General features: G+C 50.2%; 2 protein-coding genes across 3 annotated transcripts in view; one reads left to right on the top strand and one right to left on the bottom strand.

The window, feature by feature from the left end:
• Positions 1 to 631: 631 nt before the first annotated feature.
• DMRTC2 (DMRT-like family C2) lies at positions 632 to 8701 on the bottom strand. The gene is made up of 9 exons (XM_011936575.1): positions 8601 to 8701; positions 6078 to 6305; positions 5849 to 5994; positions 5198 to 5274; positions 4751 to 4931; positions 4470 to 4596; positions 2584 to 2644; positions 2256 to 2430; positions 632 to 1366 (listed from the first exon to the last, which is right to left on the bottom strand). The coding sequence occupies exons 2-9, from the start codon at positions 6299 to 6301 to the stop codon at positions 1254 to 1256; spliced, it is 1104 nt and encodes a 367-aa protein (XP_011791965.1). The 5' UTR covers positions 6302 to 6305; positions 8601 to 8701; the 3' UTR covers positions 632 to 1253.
• A 303-nt stretch (positions 8702 to 9004) lies between these two features.
• LYPD4 (LY6/PLAUR domain containing 4) overlaps positions 9005 to 15822 on the top strand; it is a 7584-nt gene continuing 766 nt past the window's right edge. Inside the window, exons 1-4 of one of the 2 annotated variants that reach the window (XM_011936576.1) lie at positions 9005 to 10086; positions 13903 to 14089; positions 14284 to 14427; positions 15032 to 15358. In XM_011936576.1, the coding sequence (XP_011791966.1) occupies positions 14023 to 14089; positions 14284 to 14427; positions 15032 to 15358 (538 nt within the window). In that variant the 5' untranslated portion in view covers positions 9005 to 10086; positions 13903 to 14022. Of the gene's footprint in view, positions 10087 to 13724; positions 13801 to 13902; positions 14129 to 14283; positions 14428 to 15031; positions 15359 to 15822 lie in introns of both variants that reach the window. The other variant, XM_011936578.1, reaches the window with a different exon arrangement.

The raw sequence follows: 15822 nt of genomic DNA, 5'->3' as shown, positions 1-15822 counted from the left end.
CAGGATGGTCTCGATCTCCTGACCTCGTGATCCACCCGTCTCGGCCTCCCAAAGTGCTGGGATTACAGGCTTGAGCCACCGCGCCCGGCCAATGGTAGTGTTTCTTAACCTTTTATGGATCCTTCGAAACTTACACACATGAACCTCCCTACTTGAGGAAAAACTTGTGATAAAGACTAACTTGATTCTTTCTATTCTGGTTGGCTTCAATTTCCCCATCCGGAAAATGTCATGTTAGATTAGCATCAAGCTGGTATTCCATTGGCCAAAGCTAGCCTGAAAATATGTTTTATTTGGCACGTATAGAATTTAAAGAAGAAAACTGAGCCAACATTTGAAAATTAAGATGTTTTACATGGAAATCTAGTTTTCCGGTTTCTCTTGAAAAAATCAGAAGATGGAGCAACACTGAGTCCACATTCCCGCCTGGCAGTAATCTGGTAGGGCCAAATGGAGGCTGCTCCTTAGTCAGGGCATCCATTCTCAGTTTGCCAGGGTCCATCTGGCCTTCTTTACTCATTTATTTGATCTGCTCAGCCCTGTAGGCATTTCGATTGGCAGCCCCTCTAGACAGCTGGTAACTGTCTATGGCTGGCACAGAACTAGAAATTAATCAGTGAATCCCCTGCTATTTCTTTACATCATTTTTTCTTATTTGGACAAAGAAAAAAATCCAAGTTTGTGTTTATCTATGGTAGCTATTGGATAACTGATTTTTCACTTTTAGAAGTGAATTGAACAAGTCCTTTCTGTCAGTCCAGATAGACTAGGTTAGGCTGTGGTAACAATCCCCAAATCTCAGTGGCTTAAAACAACAAAGGTTTATTTATTGCTTACTCACACAAACCTAGACACAAAATGAAAACACTCTACTGTTTTCACATGCATGGAGACAGACATGAGTGCATAGGTACGTACAGAATCATGGAACCCTGGGATGTAAACTCATGCAAACACGTTTATAGATACTGGTCAGCTTAAATAGCACAACTTTCTCTTTATTGAGGATTTCAAGAGATCCCAGGACCCAAGAAGGGTACAAGAATATCCACTGTCAGCCAAGGAAATGCCCACACTACCAAAGGAACTGAAAGCTAATGAAGCACCTGAAAGCTTAAACAAACAAACAAAAAAGCCCAAAGCTTGTACTACATTAAATTCCATGCATAAATCCCTAAGTAAAACACTAAATATACAGTGCCAGCAGGCTGTCACCTCCGTGCCACAGCAAGACAGCCTCCATCTCCAGGTTTCTAGCTCAGGAGGGAGATGGACCCCAAACGGCCAATATGCAGAGCAACGGAGGGGGCTGGGCTGGGTCGAAGACCAGGGCCAACAGGCTGGAATCCTCTTCCTCCAGCGGGAGCTACAGGCAAGAAGGAACGGGGAGGATCAGGTCACATCCGTTTTTCCTCCTAGCAACCCCCTCTTTTTACCGAATCCAATCCAGGCCTCATCATTGTTCTCCTGGATGATTTCACAGACCTCCTTGCTAATTTTTCCACCTCTAGTCTTGCCTCCTCCAAACCCTCCATCAAAGCCATCTACTTGTCTTTCTAAAGCTCAGAGTCTCTGAATTTGTCCTTGCTTAGTTCAGAAACGTTCCCTGGCTCCCCTTCATGTACAGTTGCTGGTCTAGACACCTAAGCCTGGCATGCCGGGTCTCCAGTATCAGAAGCCTCTCCAGCCTCCTTTCCCTCTGTTCTAGCAGTTGCTCCAAGCCAGCTTGTCCGATTCAGTATTTGGACAGGAGAATTCGCAGCTTTCCCTGTCTGTCCCCCTAGGTGTTTCTCACTCTTCAAGGTTCCTCCAGTCTTCTCCAGGTTTGTCACTGAGCCTTGTGAAGGCATCCAGGTTCCCCAACTAGAATGGAAGCTCCTTGAAGGCACTTATCAGACCTCCTCCCAGGCCAGACCCCACTCCAGACTTCAGCAGGCAGCCTGGGTCCAGAGACAGAGTGTTGGGTTCCCTACCACTGTCTCGCTATATGCCCTTGGGCAAGTCCCTGCCTTTCTCAGGGCCCCACTTTCCTTGATATCAAGAAATTTGCTGTCAAGTGCCAAACTGATAAAATGGATTCACTGAATAACTCTCAACTGCAATCTCAGGGGCCAGGCTGAGGAGCTTGGGGTCCTGGGCCTGAAGATGTTCAACCTGCTGACCCCCTCATCTCCTTGGTTAGTCCCTGTGTACTTCAGTGACCTCCATTTCCCAGCCATCCCTATCCCATCCTCTCCTTTCATGGAACACATTACCTGGTGGGCCACAGGGGTGAAGCAGGGAGATCCAGGCAGGGTTAGGGGGCACAGAAGGGGTCACACGAGGAGCCTGGGATGAATCTTTCAGCCCCACGAGGGCTTCAGCTGCCTCTTGCTGCAGCTGCCACTCTGAGGGGGCAGATGTCCGGGCCAGGCGAGAGGCTCCAGAGGCCTGCAAGGGAAAAGGAGACAAGCAGACTGGGAACCCCACCTTCTGCCTACCCTCTAAGTGTTCCTCAGCCCCCACTTCCTTCAGTTTCCCGCTTTTCCCTTTCCCAGGCTCAACTTCCTCCCAGGACCCTAGATCCCACTTCTTTCCCAGGACCTGTGGCTGTAGCTGAAGAGGGTCTGGGGTGCCATAGGGCTGGAGTATCAGAGTTGAGTGTCTAGAAACAAGGAGAGAAGATGCCAGGGTGGTTAAACACATGAACAGACATGCACACATTGAAAGAGGGGCAGGGTTTTGCCATGTTTTTATCTGGGAATCTGAGAGCCAGCTGGGCCATTAAGCTGTGTCTTGATTTATTTTGTTTTCAGTAAAGTAAAAATCCTTGCTAGCTTTTTCCTCCCAGGGCTACTGTGAGGATTATGGGAAATCACTGGTGTCTTTTTTTCTTTTTTTTTTGAGACAAGGTCTTGCTCTGTCACCTAGGCTGGAGTGCAGTGGTGGTGTGATCATAGCTCACCATAAGCTTGAATTCCTGGGCCTACACCATCTTCCCACCTCAGCCTCCTAAGTAGCTAGGAAAACAGGTGTGTACCACCATTCCTGGCTGTTTTAATTTTTTTGTAGAGACGAGGTCTCACTCAGTTACTCAGGTAGTCTCAAACTCTTGGCCTCAAGCAATCCTCCCGCCTCAGTCTCCCAAAGTGTTGGGATTACAGGTGTGAGCCACCAGGCCCCGTTGTATTTCAACTACAAAAACACTAATGACCGCAACACCCAAATCCAACCCACTTATAAAAATAATCAACCACTCCCTCACTGACCTACCCACCCCATCTAACATTTCCATATGATGAAACTTTGGCTCACTCCCCACCTGATATCAGTTTTTAAAAAAACACCTAGAAGACTGGGATTACTGTCCCTGCCCTATCAGAGTCTGGGTCCCATTCCCCCAGTTCCCCAATCCCCATAGAACTTGAAGGAGAGCTTGGCTCACCTTTGGGAAGCTTTCCCTAATGTCCTCTGGCCCCTCTCCTGGGTTTCTGAGGCTCTCACCATCACTGCGCCCCCATATCAGCAGGCAATCTTACCCCATCAACTCTCTCTAAGCAGATATAACAGCTACCATTAAAGGGTCTATTCCATACATTATTGCTAATTCTTTTTATTTATTTATTTATTTTTTTTTGAGATGGAGTCTTGCTCTGTTGCCCAGCCTAGAGTGCAGGTGGCAATCTCAGCTCACTATAAGCTCCACCTCCCAGGTTCACGCCATTCTCCTGCTTCAGCCTCCCGAGCAGCTGGGACTACAGGCACCCGCCACCACGCCTGGCTAATTTTTTTGTATTTTTAGTAGAGACGGGGTTTCATCGTGTTAGCCACGATGGTCTGGATCTCCTGACCTCGTGATCTGCCCACCTCGGCCTCACAAAGTGCTGGGATTACAGGCTTGAACCACCAAGCCCGATCCATTACTGCTATTTCTTTTTTTTGAGACGGAGTCTCGCTCTGCTGCCCAGGCTGGAGTGCAGTGGCCGGATCTCAGCTCATTGCAAGCTCCACCTCCCGGGTTCACGCCATTCTCCTGCCTCAGCCTCCCGAGTAGCTGGGACTACAGGCGCCCGCCACCTCGCCCGGCTAGTTTTTTTTTTTTTTTTTGTATTTTTTTAGTAGAGACGGGGTTTCACCCTGTTAGCCAGGATGGTCTCGATCTCCTGACCTCGTGATCTGCCCGTCTTGGCCTCCCAAAGTGCTGGGATTACAGGCTTGAGCCACCGCGCCCGGCCCATTACTGCTAATTCTTACAACAACCAGAGAGGTAAGTAATAGTGTCTCCAATTTACTGATAGAAAAACAGGCTCAGAGAGGTAAAGATAATTGTCCAAAGCATCACAGCTAGGAAATGGCAGTACTAGGAGAGCTCTGCCTTGCCTATTAGAGACCTTTTCATCTATATTATCCACTGTGGTTGGACATCAGCACTGTGGTTGGACACAGCACAGGCTTAGGTTCATGATACACATCCTTCTCTCCCTACTCACGTGCGGGGTTGGCTAGGGGGCCCTTGCGGCTCTCCAGAAAGAGGAGCTGTCAGTACTGGGTGAGATCCTGGGCAGGTGGTGAAGGGCCCATGAGTGGGCAGCTGGAGGGAGGTGCCAGGGTCAAAGCCTAATGAGAATAAAAGAATGCAGAGTGTATAGGGGTCAAGGTCATAGTTTCTTTCCTCCCTCTCCCCATGTGTGCTTTCTTTCTCTTCCCTCTCCAATATGTGGCAGATTTGCACTCAAATATCTGTTGAATGAATGTTGAATTATCATCTTACCAGGGAAGGGAGGCAGAGAGAGAGCAGGTTCTTGGTACAGCAAGCGGCACACCACTGGTGGTGGCATGGAGAGGCCTGGAGGCAGCCAGTGTCCAGGAACCCAAGGGCCAGGAGGCACTGGAGTCCAGGACAAGGGGAAGGCTTCTGGGGGACGGCTGAGCAGCAGAGGCCCACAAGAGTTCTGTAGGGGCAGAGGGCACACACTGGAGTTGGATACAAGGCTGAAGAAGGATTGAGTGTATTCTGGGATGTGGGCAGAACCCCAAAACTTTAGAGCTGGGAGGTCCTCATTTTCCCCTCATTTTGCCTAGAGAAGAACAGTGATTTGACCAGATTACACAGCAAACTAGGGCTGGGGCTAGAGCCCAGGTGTTGAGGGCACAGAAGAAAGGGTCTGGGTAGGAACTTGGGTGGGGGACACTTTCTCAGGCCCCAGCCTCTCCTTACCTTCCCAGGAGGTGTTGGTGCCAGCAGGACTGCCCCATGGGGGCTCTGAGGCTGGGGTGCTATGTTCTCCTTTCCAGCTGTGAAGGACCAGGGAGAGCTCTAATAAGCCCTTTCTCCTGACTCCTAGCCTACCCCAACCCCAGACAGTTCTCATCTTCCCCATTTAGCCCCTTTTTTTTTTTTTTTTGAGATAGAGTCTTGCTCTGTTGCCCAGGCTGGAGTGCAGTGGCGCGATCTTGGTTCACTACAACTTCCACCTCCCAGGTTCAAGTGATTCTCCTGCTTCAGCCACCTGAGTAGCTGGGACTACAGGCGTGCGCCACCAAGCCCAGCTAAGTTTTGTATTTTTAGTAGAGATGGGGTTTCACCATATTGGCCAGGATGGTCTCGATCTCTTGACCTCGTGGTCTGCCTGCCTTAGCCTCCCAAAGTGCTGGGATTACAGGCGTGAGCCACTGCGCCTGGCCTCTAGCCCATTTTTGACCCACAGAACTTGCTGCATTCTCTCAACGCTGGGGCAACCGAGGCTGAGGGAGTAGAAACCCTTAGTTCGAGGTTGCACACCAATTCAGCAGCAGGGCTGGGCCTCTTTTTCCCACATCTGCCTCCTACACCCAAACCCCTGCCCCGTCGCTGGTCAGAGACACTCACAGGGGACCTGTGGTCGAGTGGTTCCCTTTCTGAAGTGGTTGGGAGCTTTGGGAGAGGCTTCCCCTCTCCTCATCAGGTGCTTCTTTAGCTGCGCCTCCTGCTGCCTACGCAAGGCCACCTGGGCAGCCATGACCCTGCGGCGCTCCCTAAAAGTGGGGAATTGTGAGTCAAAGGTCAGTCACCCTTTGGAGGAGGCCCATCCTCCTCCCCTCCCAGACCTCATACTCACAGGATGAGGACACATTTGTGACACTCGCAAGCCTGGAAGAGGCAGAGGCGCTTGTGGCCCTTGAGGTGGGCGGTGACACCGTGGTTGCGGCAGCGGGCGCAGGTTGGAGAGCGGCTGATGGCTCTCCTGGGGATCAGCTCTGTGCCCTGGGGGTCTCTGGTCTCATCCCGGGGGGCAGAGTCTGAGGGGCAGTGGTAGCCAGCAGGCATGTCACTGGGTTCCATGGATCTAGGGGTAGGAGTGGAGGGTGAGCATAGCCAGGTGGGCCCACCCCTAACAACCCTCCTGCTCTGGAGACCACACCTGCAGGTCTCCATCCTGCCCCTCTTTAGACCTCGCCCTGATCCTGGCTTCTTCCCTGACTTTCTCCCCTCTTTACCCCATGACCTTTCTCAGGTATCTTCCTTCTTCAGAAACCCCTCTCCTCTTCCTCTTCTGTGTTCTTTCTTTTTTTTTTTTTTGAGATGGAGTCTCGCTCTGTCTCCCAGGCTGGAGTGCAGTGGCACCATCTTGGCTCGCTGCAACCTCCACCTCCCAGGTTCAAATGATCCTCCTGCCTCAGCCTCCTGAGTAGCTGGGATTACAGGCATGAGCCACCATGTCTGGCTATTTTTTTTTGTATGTTTAGTAGGGACAGTGTTTCACCATGTTGGCCAGGCCAGTATTGAATTCCTGGTCTCAAGTGATCTGCCTGTCTTGGCCTCCCAAAGTGCTGGAATTACAGCCATGAGCCACTGCACTTACCTCCCCTTTTTTTAAATTAAAAACTTTTTAGGCTGGGAGTGGTGGCTCAAGCCTGTAAACCCAGCACTTCGGGAGGCTGAGGCAGGTGGATCACGAGGTCAGGAGATCGAGACTATCCTGGATAACACGGTGAAACCCCATCTCTACTAAAAATACAAAAACTTAGCCAGGCGTGGCAGTGGGCGCCTGTAGTCCCAGCTACTTGGGAGGCTGAGGCAGGAGAATGGCGTGAACCTGGGAGGAGGAGCTGGCAGTGAGCTGTGATCACACCACTGCACTCTAGCCTCAGTGACAGAGCGAGATTCCGTCTCAAAAAAATTTAAAAAAAAAAAGTGTTTATTTTTATTTTTATAGAGACAAGGTCTCACTATGTTTCCCAGGCTGGTCTCGAACTCCTGGGCTCAAGCGATCCTCCTGCCTTGGCCTCCCACAGTGCTAGGATTACAGGCATGAGCTGCTGTGCCTGGCCTTCTTTATTCTTTCAGTTCAAACATTCTTTTCTTTCAATCCAAACACCTTCCCACCCACACACACATCCCAGGTTCTGGCCTACTCATGTCCTTCCATACCGCTTCAGCGAGTCCTACACTCCCTTTTCACAAGCACCCTGTTCCATCCCAACAGTGTTTCCTGGCATCCTCTTCAATAATGCTCACCCCACTGTCATGCATTTATCCAATGCCTACCAGTAGTTTTATGCCCCTTTCAATTCTTAGTTCAATTTCAATTCTTAGTTTCATCTATGCCCTGCAAAGCAACTGCCTCCTTGCATTTCTTCAGTCTTATTTTGTTCTTGTACCCCTTTAAATCAGAACCCTCTCTTACACCCCCAATAATTACATTCTTCTCATGGATTCCCTGCTCCACTTTCTTTTTTTTTATTGACAGGGTCTCGCTCTGTTGCCCAGGCTGGAGCGCTGTGGCGCGATCATGGCTCACTGCGGCCTCCACCTCCTGAGCTCAAGCAATCCTCCCGCTGCAGCCTCCCGAGTAGCTGGGACCACAGGCTGGAGCCACTGCGCTCGGCTCCCTTGTCCCACTTTCTTTCTTTTTTCTGTTTTGAGATGGAGTCTCGCTCTGTAGCCCAGGCTGGTGTGCAGTGGTGCGATCCTGGCTCACTGCAACCTCCGCCTCCTGGATTCAAGCAATTCTGCCTCAGCCTCCCGAGTATGTGGGATTACAGGCCTGTGCCACCATGCCCGTCTAATTTTTGTATTTTTAGTAGAGACAGGGTTTCACCATGTTGGCCAGGCTGGTCTTGAATTCCTGACCTCAAGTGACCTCCTGCTTCGGCCTCCCAAAGTGTTGGGATTACAGGCGTGAGCCACCGCACCCGCCACCTGCCCCACTTTCAAGTTATTTTCCTTCACTCCTTCATTCATTCCACAAATCGTTACTGAGCCCCTGTCATGTGCTAGGCCCTGATCTTGGCCAAAAACCTTCTCCTCGGGGCACTAATGTCTCTCTTGCGCCCACACATTATTCAGGTTTTTGCGTAAACCCGTGCAGTTGCTGTGTCCAGCGCACTTCCTGCCCCTGTGCCCACTCCTAACAATTAATTTCATGCATTCCCCCTCCCCCCTTCCCGTGCCCCAGGGAGCGAGTGCAGCACCGGGAACGCGCCAAGGGGCCCGCGAGGCGGGGAAGGGGAGAGGGGGCGCGAGGGCGGGAGGGGCGCGAGGGGGAGGCGAGGGGACGCCTGGGGTAGCGAGTCCAGCTAACAGGGAGGAGGACGGAAAGGCAGGAGCGGCCGTGTTCGTGCAGCTGGTTCACGGTTACCACAGCCTCCAATGGAGTCAGATTCAGTCAAGAAGACGCCCAAGGTCACTGCGAGAAAGTGGCCAGAGGAACGGCCACGCTCGCGCTGCTTTTCTTGCCCTGTCTCACAAGGACCAATGAACTTCAAGCATCGCCTCTGTCCGCCCAGGCGGACCACCAATGCGGTTTGAGATCCTGAACTGATGTCCCGCCCCTTCCCTTCTGCCAGCTTCTTGGCGCGCAAGTCTATCAGTCCTGCCAATAGCGCCTCGAGTTGAATCTCGCGCCACCCCTGCCCCTCCCTCCGTGCGTCCTGCCTGGCCAGACTGTCTTTCCTCTTTCAAGGCAGGTGGCCAATGGGGCGTCGAGTACCCCCCTCTTGGACTGAGGCTGGCCCCGCCCCCCAGGAACGGCCCGCCTGGCCCCGCCCCCGGGGCGTTGACTAAGCCCGGTCTGCCCACGGGTAGCCTCGCTTCTGGCCTTCGCTTGCCTTCTACCTCGACTTCGCGAGTGGCTTGTTTTTGCTGCGTGGACGCCCGCGTTTTCTGTTATTTCTCTTCCGGTGCCCAACTCCTGAGCTACCCTTCTTTTATGCGTTCTCTCCCAGCCCTGTGATTTCCCTGCTTGCTTAGCGGGCCCTCCTTCCTCAGATTGCACCCCTTTCCTTGTGTCTCCCAAGCTGCCTTTGTGTCGGTTGTGATTTTCCTAATCTCTCATTTTCCCTTTCTCTCGGACCTATTTTCTCCCGTGCTTCATTCCCTGATAGCCTGGCCCCTTCCCTGCTTCCTTCGCTACCCGGGACGCCTCTAGTTTTTCTGAGTTTTCGGCTGGCTCCACCCTCCGCGTTCATCTTCCTCAAGAGTTCTCCCCTCTGGGGGCTTCTCTGTGTAATCGTCGCCTTCTCTGGGTATCTCTGTGAGCTCCGTCTCACGCCATCCGCCATCTTCTCTGCCTTGGCCCCTTTTCTCTGTGCAGCCCGCTCTGTGTCCCTTTTCCCACCCTCTGAGATCGACTCCTCTTCTCCCTGAGAACCCCGCCTTTGTGCCCCACTCCTCATTTTCCTACGCCTCCCTCTCTCTGCTGGTCCTCTGCCTCCCTGCAAGGTTCCATTCCATCAATTTGTTTGTCTTTTGTAGGGGTGGCATCCCCTCTTGACTACTGCTCCATTCTTTTTTTTTTTTTTTTTTGCTTGAGAATTTCATTTCAGTCTTTTCTGGTTGCGTCTCCACTTGTACTCAGCTCGTTGGGTCCAGTTGTTCTGCATCTCAGGCTGGCGTGTGCCATATTCTCTGATTGGCCTAGTCCCCGCCGCCGTGAGATCCTTTGTCAGCCTTCCTTTCTCTTTCCTGTGTCCCAGCTTTTCTGTGGGTCTTAGCACCTTTCTTGGCCACAGATTTCTGGGTTACAGAGCACGTGTGTCTGAGGCATTGCAGACAGAAAAGGGTGGCCGACGTGACCTCTAGCTGGACTGCTGGGCAGGGGAGCTGTCCTAGATAAGATCGGAAGGGTTGGGTGGCGCTGATCTGGGGTGGGGTGGCGTCGGGGGAGGCTTAAAGGCCAGCTAAAGAGGATGAACTTGATCCTTTAGGTAGTGGAGAGAAAGTAAGAGGAAGTGGGTGTGGGAGGGAGGGATGGTGGTGGAGGAACAGGGTAACTAACAATTATAAAGAGCTTAGCATTTGCCTAACACTTATGATAATAATTTTATTGACCCTATGAGATGTATTATACTCCATTTTATAAACAAGGTAGTAGGCTCTGAGTTCAACAAATTGTACAGCTAGTAAGGGAAGGGGTAAAGATTCTAACCTGGGTCTCTGAGGCCAAGGTCTCTGATCTTTGTACCCCCTCCTACACTGTTATTTTCCACCAATTCCCCACTTTCATTCCCTAACCTTCTTATAGGCAGTTTTCATTCTGAGGTGGTTAATAATATTTATCTTTTGGTTTGTGTGTGTGTTCTCCCAGGCTGCGTGTAGTGTTTTTTTTGTTTTTTTTTTTTTTTAAGAGATGGAGTTTTCCCATATTGGCCAGTCTGGCCCCAAACTCCTGGCCTGAAGTGACCTGCCTGCCTCGGCCTCCCGAGGTGCTGGGATCACAGGCATGAACCACCACACCCAACCTGTGTTTGAGTTTTTAATTTATGCAAGTGATACTGTTATCTACTATTTAAAATAATCAGCACTCTGCTTTTACAATCTATCCATGTATACATTCTGTCATTCTGTCATCATGCGTACATTTTTTTTTTTTTTAAGATGGAGTTTCACTCTTACTGCACAGGCTGGGGTGCGATGGTGTGATCTCGGCTCACTGCACCCTCCACCTCCCGGGTTCAAGCCATTCTCCTGCTGCCACAGCCTCTTGAGTAGCTGGGATTACAGGCTCCCACCATCACACTCGACTAATTTTTGTATTTTTAATAGAGTCGGGGTTTTGCCATGTTGACCAGGCTGGTCTTGAACTCCTGACCTCAAGTGATCGGCCCGCCTCAGCCTCCCAAAGTGCTGGGATTACAGGCGTGAGCCACTGCGCCCTGCCTCACATCCTGTGTGCGTCTAATCAACTGCTTCCACCTCCTGTGTGATAGTCCATAGTGTACATCCCCAGCATGTTTTGCATTCACTTGGTCTCAGAGAGGGAAGCTCCCATTGTCTCAACCTACCATCACCACAATAATGCTGCATTCGCTGGGCACGGGAGCTCATGCCTGTAATCCCAGCACTTTGGGAGGCCTAGGTGGGTAGATTGCTTGAGCCCAGGAGTTTGATAACAGCTGGGGCAACATGGAAAAACCCCATCTCTACAAAGCTGGGTGTGTTGGCACACACTTGTAGTCCCAGCTATTTGGGTGGCTGATGTGAGAGGATTGCTTGAGCCTGGCAGGTGGGGACTACAGTGAGCACAACTGCCCTCCAGCTTGGGCAACAGAGCAAGACCCTGTCTCAGAAAATGCTCCATTATTGTGCATGTTCCTTTGTAGATGAAGGTGGAAAGTTTTGAAATACCTATGTAGGGTATACTAGAAATGGGTATTCATAAGCCCAATTTGACCATGTAGTGTCAGACCCCTGCAATGCTGCTTTGGGCCCGAGATCCTGGTTAGAACTCTCAGCTCCTGTGTTTCTCAGAGTCCAGAAATAGTGTCTTATTCCCCAACCCTCCAAATAATCCCAGGAGCAGCAGGGGCCAAAGGTTGCTTTATCCCCACATTCCTGCCAACACTTGACTTTTCCCCGCTTTCTGATCCTTAGCAGTATGATAGATGTACAACTTGAGGGATTGCATTTCTCTGGTTATTGTTGGGTTTGTGCATTTCTTCACTGTTTTTGTTTGTTTGTTTGTTTGGTTTTTTTTTTTTTTTTTGAGACAGGGTCTTGTTCTGTTGCCTGGGCTGGAGTGCAGTGGCATGGTCTCGGCTCACTGCAACCTCCAGCTTCCGGGTTCAAGCGATCCTCCCGCCTCAGCCTCCCTAGTAGCAGGGGCTACAGGCACGCACCACCATGCCTGGCTAATTTTTGTATTTTTGGTAGATACAGTGTTTCACCTTGTTGGCCAGGGTGGTCTTGAACTCCTGACCTTGTGATCTGAGGCTAAAGCGATCCTTCAACATTAGCCTCCTGAGTAGCTGGGACTACAGGCACCTCCATGCTTGGCTAATTTTTAAACTTTTGTTTTTTGGTATAGACAGGGTGTTGCCCAGGCTGGTCTCAACCTACTGACCTTGAGCAATCCTCCTGGCTTAGCCTCCCAAAGCACTGGAATTACCGGCATGAGCCACTGTGTTGCCCAGGCTGGTCTTGAACTCCTGACCTCAAGGGATCCTCCTGGCTCAGCCTCCCAAAGCACTGGGATTAGAGGCATGAGCCACTGTGCCGGCCTGCATCTTCTCCCTTGATCAGATTTGCCAGGGAACTAACTCAATCTTTTCATAAAATGGGTCTTTTTTGTAATGATGTTTGTTGTTGTTTACTATTTCATTGATTTCTGCTATCATCCTTATTTCCATTATTTTTTTGGGTAGGAGAGATTTGCTTTGTTGCTCCTTATACAATTTCTTGAACTAATTCATGAACATGTTTATTTTTTAGTGCTTCATATTTCCTGATACATGTATTTAAAAGTATAAATTTCTAAATATTGCATTAGCTGTGTCTCAAATTTTGATGTATATATTTTAAAAACCCTTTAATTTTGAAATGATTATTGGCTTACAGGAAGTTGCAAAAGTGGTACATAGAGTTCCTTGAATCCTTCCTCCAGCTTCCCTATAGGGGCATCTTATATAACCATAGTATACGAGCAGGAAATTGACATTTGTACAATACTGTTTGTACAATCTCTACTCACTGAAACCTCCATCCCCGGGGCTCAAGTCGTCCTCCCACCTCAGCCTCCCAAGTGGCTGGGACCACAGGTGCACGCCACCATGCCTGGCCAATTTTTGTATATTTTGTAGAGATGGCATTTTGTCGTGATGCCTGGGCTAGTGTACAGTACTCTTTAACTAGACTTCAGACCTTACTTAGTTTTCAGCAGATTTGACATGCACTTATGTGTGTGTGTGTGTGTGTGTGTGTGTGTCTGTGTCTGTGTATCTGTGTGTCTGTGTGTGTCTGTGTCTATGTCTGTGTGTGAATGTGTGTATTATGTAGTATGTTTATTATCATTAAGTTCTAAATACTTTTTTTTAAAAAATGGAGTCCCTGTCTGTTGCCCAGGCTGGAGTGCAGTGGCGCGATCTCGGTTCACTGCAACCCCCGCCTCCTGGGTTCAAGCGATTCTCATGCTTCAGCCTCCTGAGTAGCTGGCACTATAGGCTTGTGCCACCACCCCTGGCTAATTTATATTTTTTAGTAGAGATGGGGTTTTACCATGTTGGCAGGCTGGTCTTGGACTCCTGACCTCAGGTGATCCGCCTGCCTCAGCCTCCCAAAGTGACGGGATTACAGGCGTGAGCCACTGCTCCTCACCTCAGTTCTAAATACTTTTAAATTTCCATATTGAACCAAGGGTTATTTAGTGATATGTTAACTTACACACACACACGCATACGAGTTTGAAGCATCTATTTGTTGCTCTGATCTCATTGTCTCTGGCTGGAGAACAGCCTGCGTTATCAATAAGCCAGGATTCTCTGCTCAGCACCTTGTCCAATGGGAGGACATAAGTGGGAGAGTGAGAGTCCTGCTTTGAGAAGCTAACATGGTGGGTGGTGCAGGTTAGACTGGAGGGCAGATAGTGGAGATGGGAAGACCTGTGATCCAGAAGGTCTGAGGGAGCCTATGTCCTAGAAGCTGACGCAATCAACTTTCTGCTCCAGAAACAGTGACCCAGAGACAAGTGGACAAAGAATTGGGGGACTGACGGGAACTGAGCTTGGGATCCAGACTGAAACTAATTTCAGACTGACCTCTAGCACCCAGGACCCAGACACAGGACCATGGGACCCCAACATTTGAGACGTGTGCAGCTGTTCTGCCTTCTGGGGGCCATCTCCACTCTGCCTCGTATGTCCTGTGGGGCTGGATGCTATAAGACCCAGAAAGGTGGGAGGCTGGATTCATGTCACTGGTGGAAGGAGGGCTGGGTATCTAGGTTTCGCTGGGGACAGGACCTATGGGGACTGAACTCTTGGTTAGCAGTTCAAGGGCTCAGAAGGTGATGTGAGGGGCCAATGACTGGGAGAACATTCTCTTTTTAGGGGTAGGAGCTCTTTTGTGCTATGAAGCAACAGCTTCAAGATTCAGAGCTGTTGCTTTCCATAACTGGAAGTGGCTTCTGATGAGGAACATGGTGTGTAAGCTGCAAGAGGGCTGCGAGGAGACACTAGTGTTCATTGAGACAGGTGAAGCAGGTTAAGTTTGATCCATTTCCTTTTGCTTGCTCTTCTGACCCCCAGCTCCGCTCCCAGCACCCAGGGACTCTAGACTGGAATTCCACATAGTTACTCTCTCTATATATAAACACATTTTTTTTTTTTTTTGAGATGGGGAGTCTTACTATGTTGCCCAGGCTGGTCTCAAACTCCTGAGCTCAAGTGATCTGCCCACCTTGGCCTCCCAAAGTGTCAGGATTACAGACATGAGCCCCTGTGCCTGGCCATTATTTATGTTCTGGATAATGTCAGACACTGGCAGGAGAGGAGCACAGCTCCACTGGTTGTGGTGTGGGCTGGATAAGTGGGTAGAATGGAGGTGGACAGATCCCTGGAGGAGGGCACAAGGGAGAGAGGAGTGGGGGCGGGGGTGGTCCTGCACAGGAAGAATGAGGAGATCCAGATGGAGACCCCAGCATCTGAACCCTGTGCAGCTGCACTGAGTGGACACGGGTTGGGGAGGGAGGCAAAGATTGTGACAGGCAGGATGGGTGCAGAAAGAGCTGGGGGGAGGGAGGACTCTGGGTGAGGCCAGTGACACTGAGCCGAGCTCTCTCAATCCTCTGCTCCTCAGGGACTGCGAGGGGAGTTGTGGGCTTTAAAGGCTGCAGCTCATTTTCGTCTTACCCCGCGCAAATCTCCTACCTTGTCTCCCCACCCGGAGTGTCCATTGCCTCCTACAGTCGCGTCTGCCGGTCTTATCTCTGCAACAACCTCACCAGTTTGGAGCCTTTTGTGAAACTCAAGGCCAGCGCTCCTAAGTCTATCATATCTGCTTCCCATAGCTGCCCGACCTGTGTGGGCAAGCACACAGAGGATTGCCTCCCAAATTTTGTCACCACTGATTCTTGCCCCTTGGCTGCCTCTACGTGTTACAGTTCCACCTTAAAACTTCAGGCAGGTGAGAGGAGAGGAATTTTGTTCATCAAATGTCTACTCTGCCAGGTGCTGTCCAGCACCTTCACATCTCAGAGAGGCTGGTGGGATCTGGAGATGGGATTGGGGTTGCAAGGGACAGGGCGCATGAATTCCAAGGAAGAAGGGGAAGCACCTGGTGCCTAAGTCTCTGATGGGAGAGCAGGTGTTCTGGTTTGTGAGGGGCCTCTGGGAAGAAGGCAGGGGTCTCTCTTTCTTTCTTTCTTTCTTTCTTTCTTTCTTTCTTTCTTTCTTTCTTTCTTTCTTTCTTTCTTTCTTTCTTTTCTTTCTTTCTTTCCTTTCCTTCTTTCTTTCCTTTCTTTCTTTCCTTTCTTTCTTTCCTTTCTTTCTTTCCTTTCTTTCCTTTCTTTCTTTCCTTTCTTTCTTTTCTTTCTTTCTTTTCTTTCTTTCTTTCTTTCTTTCTTTCTTTTCTTTCTCTCTTTCTCTCTT

The sequence above is a fragment of the Colobus angolensis genome, unplaced genomic scaffold (assembly GCF_000951035.1).
Source record: "Colobus angolensis palliatus isolate OR3802 unplaced genomic scaffold, Cang.pa_1.0 Scaffold154, whole genome shotgun sequence".
Taxonomy (NCBI): Eukaryota; Metazoa; Chordata; class Mammalia; order Primates; family Cercopithecidae; genus Colobus; species Colobus angolensis.
The sequence above is the reverse complement of the archived record's forward strand: the minus strand, read 5'-3'. Positions and strand labels throughout refer to the sequence as shown.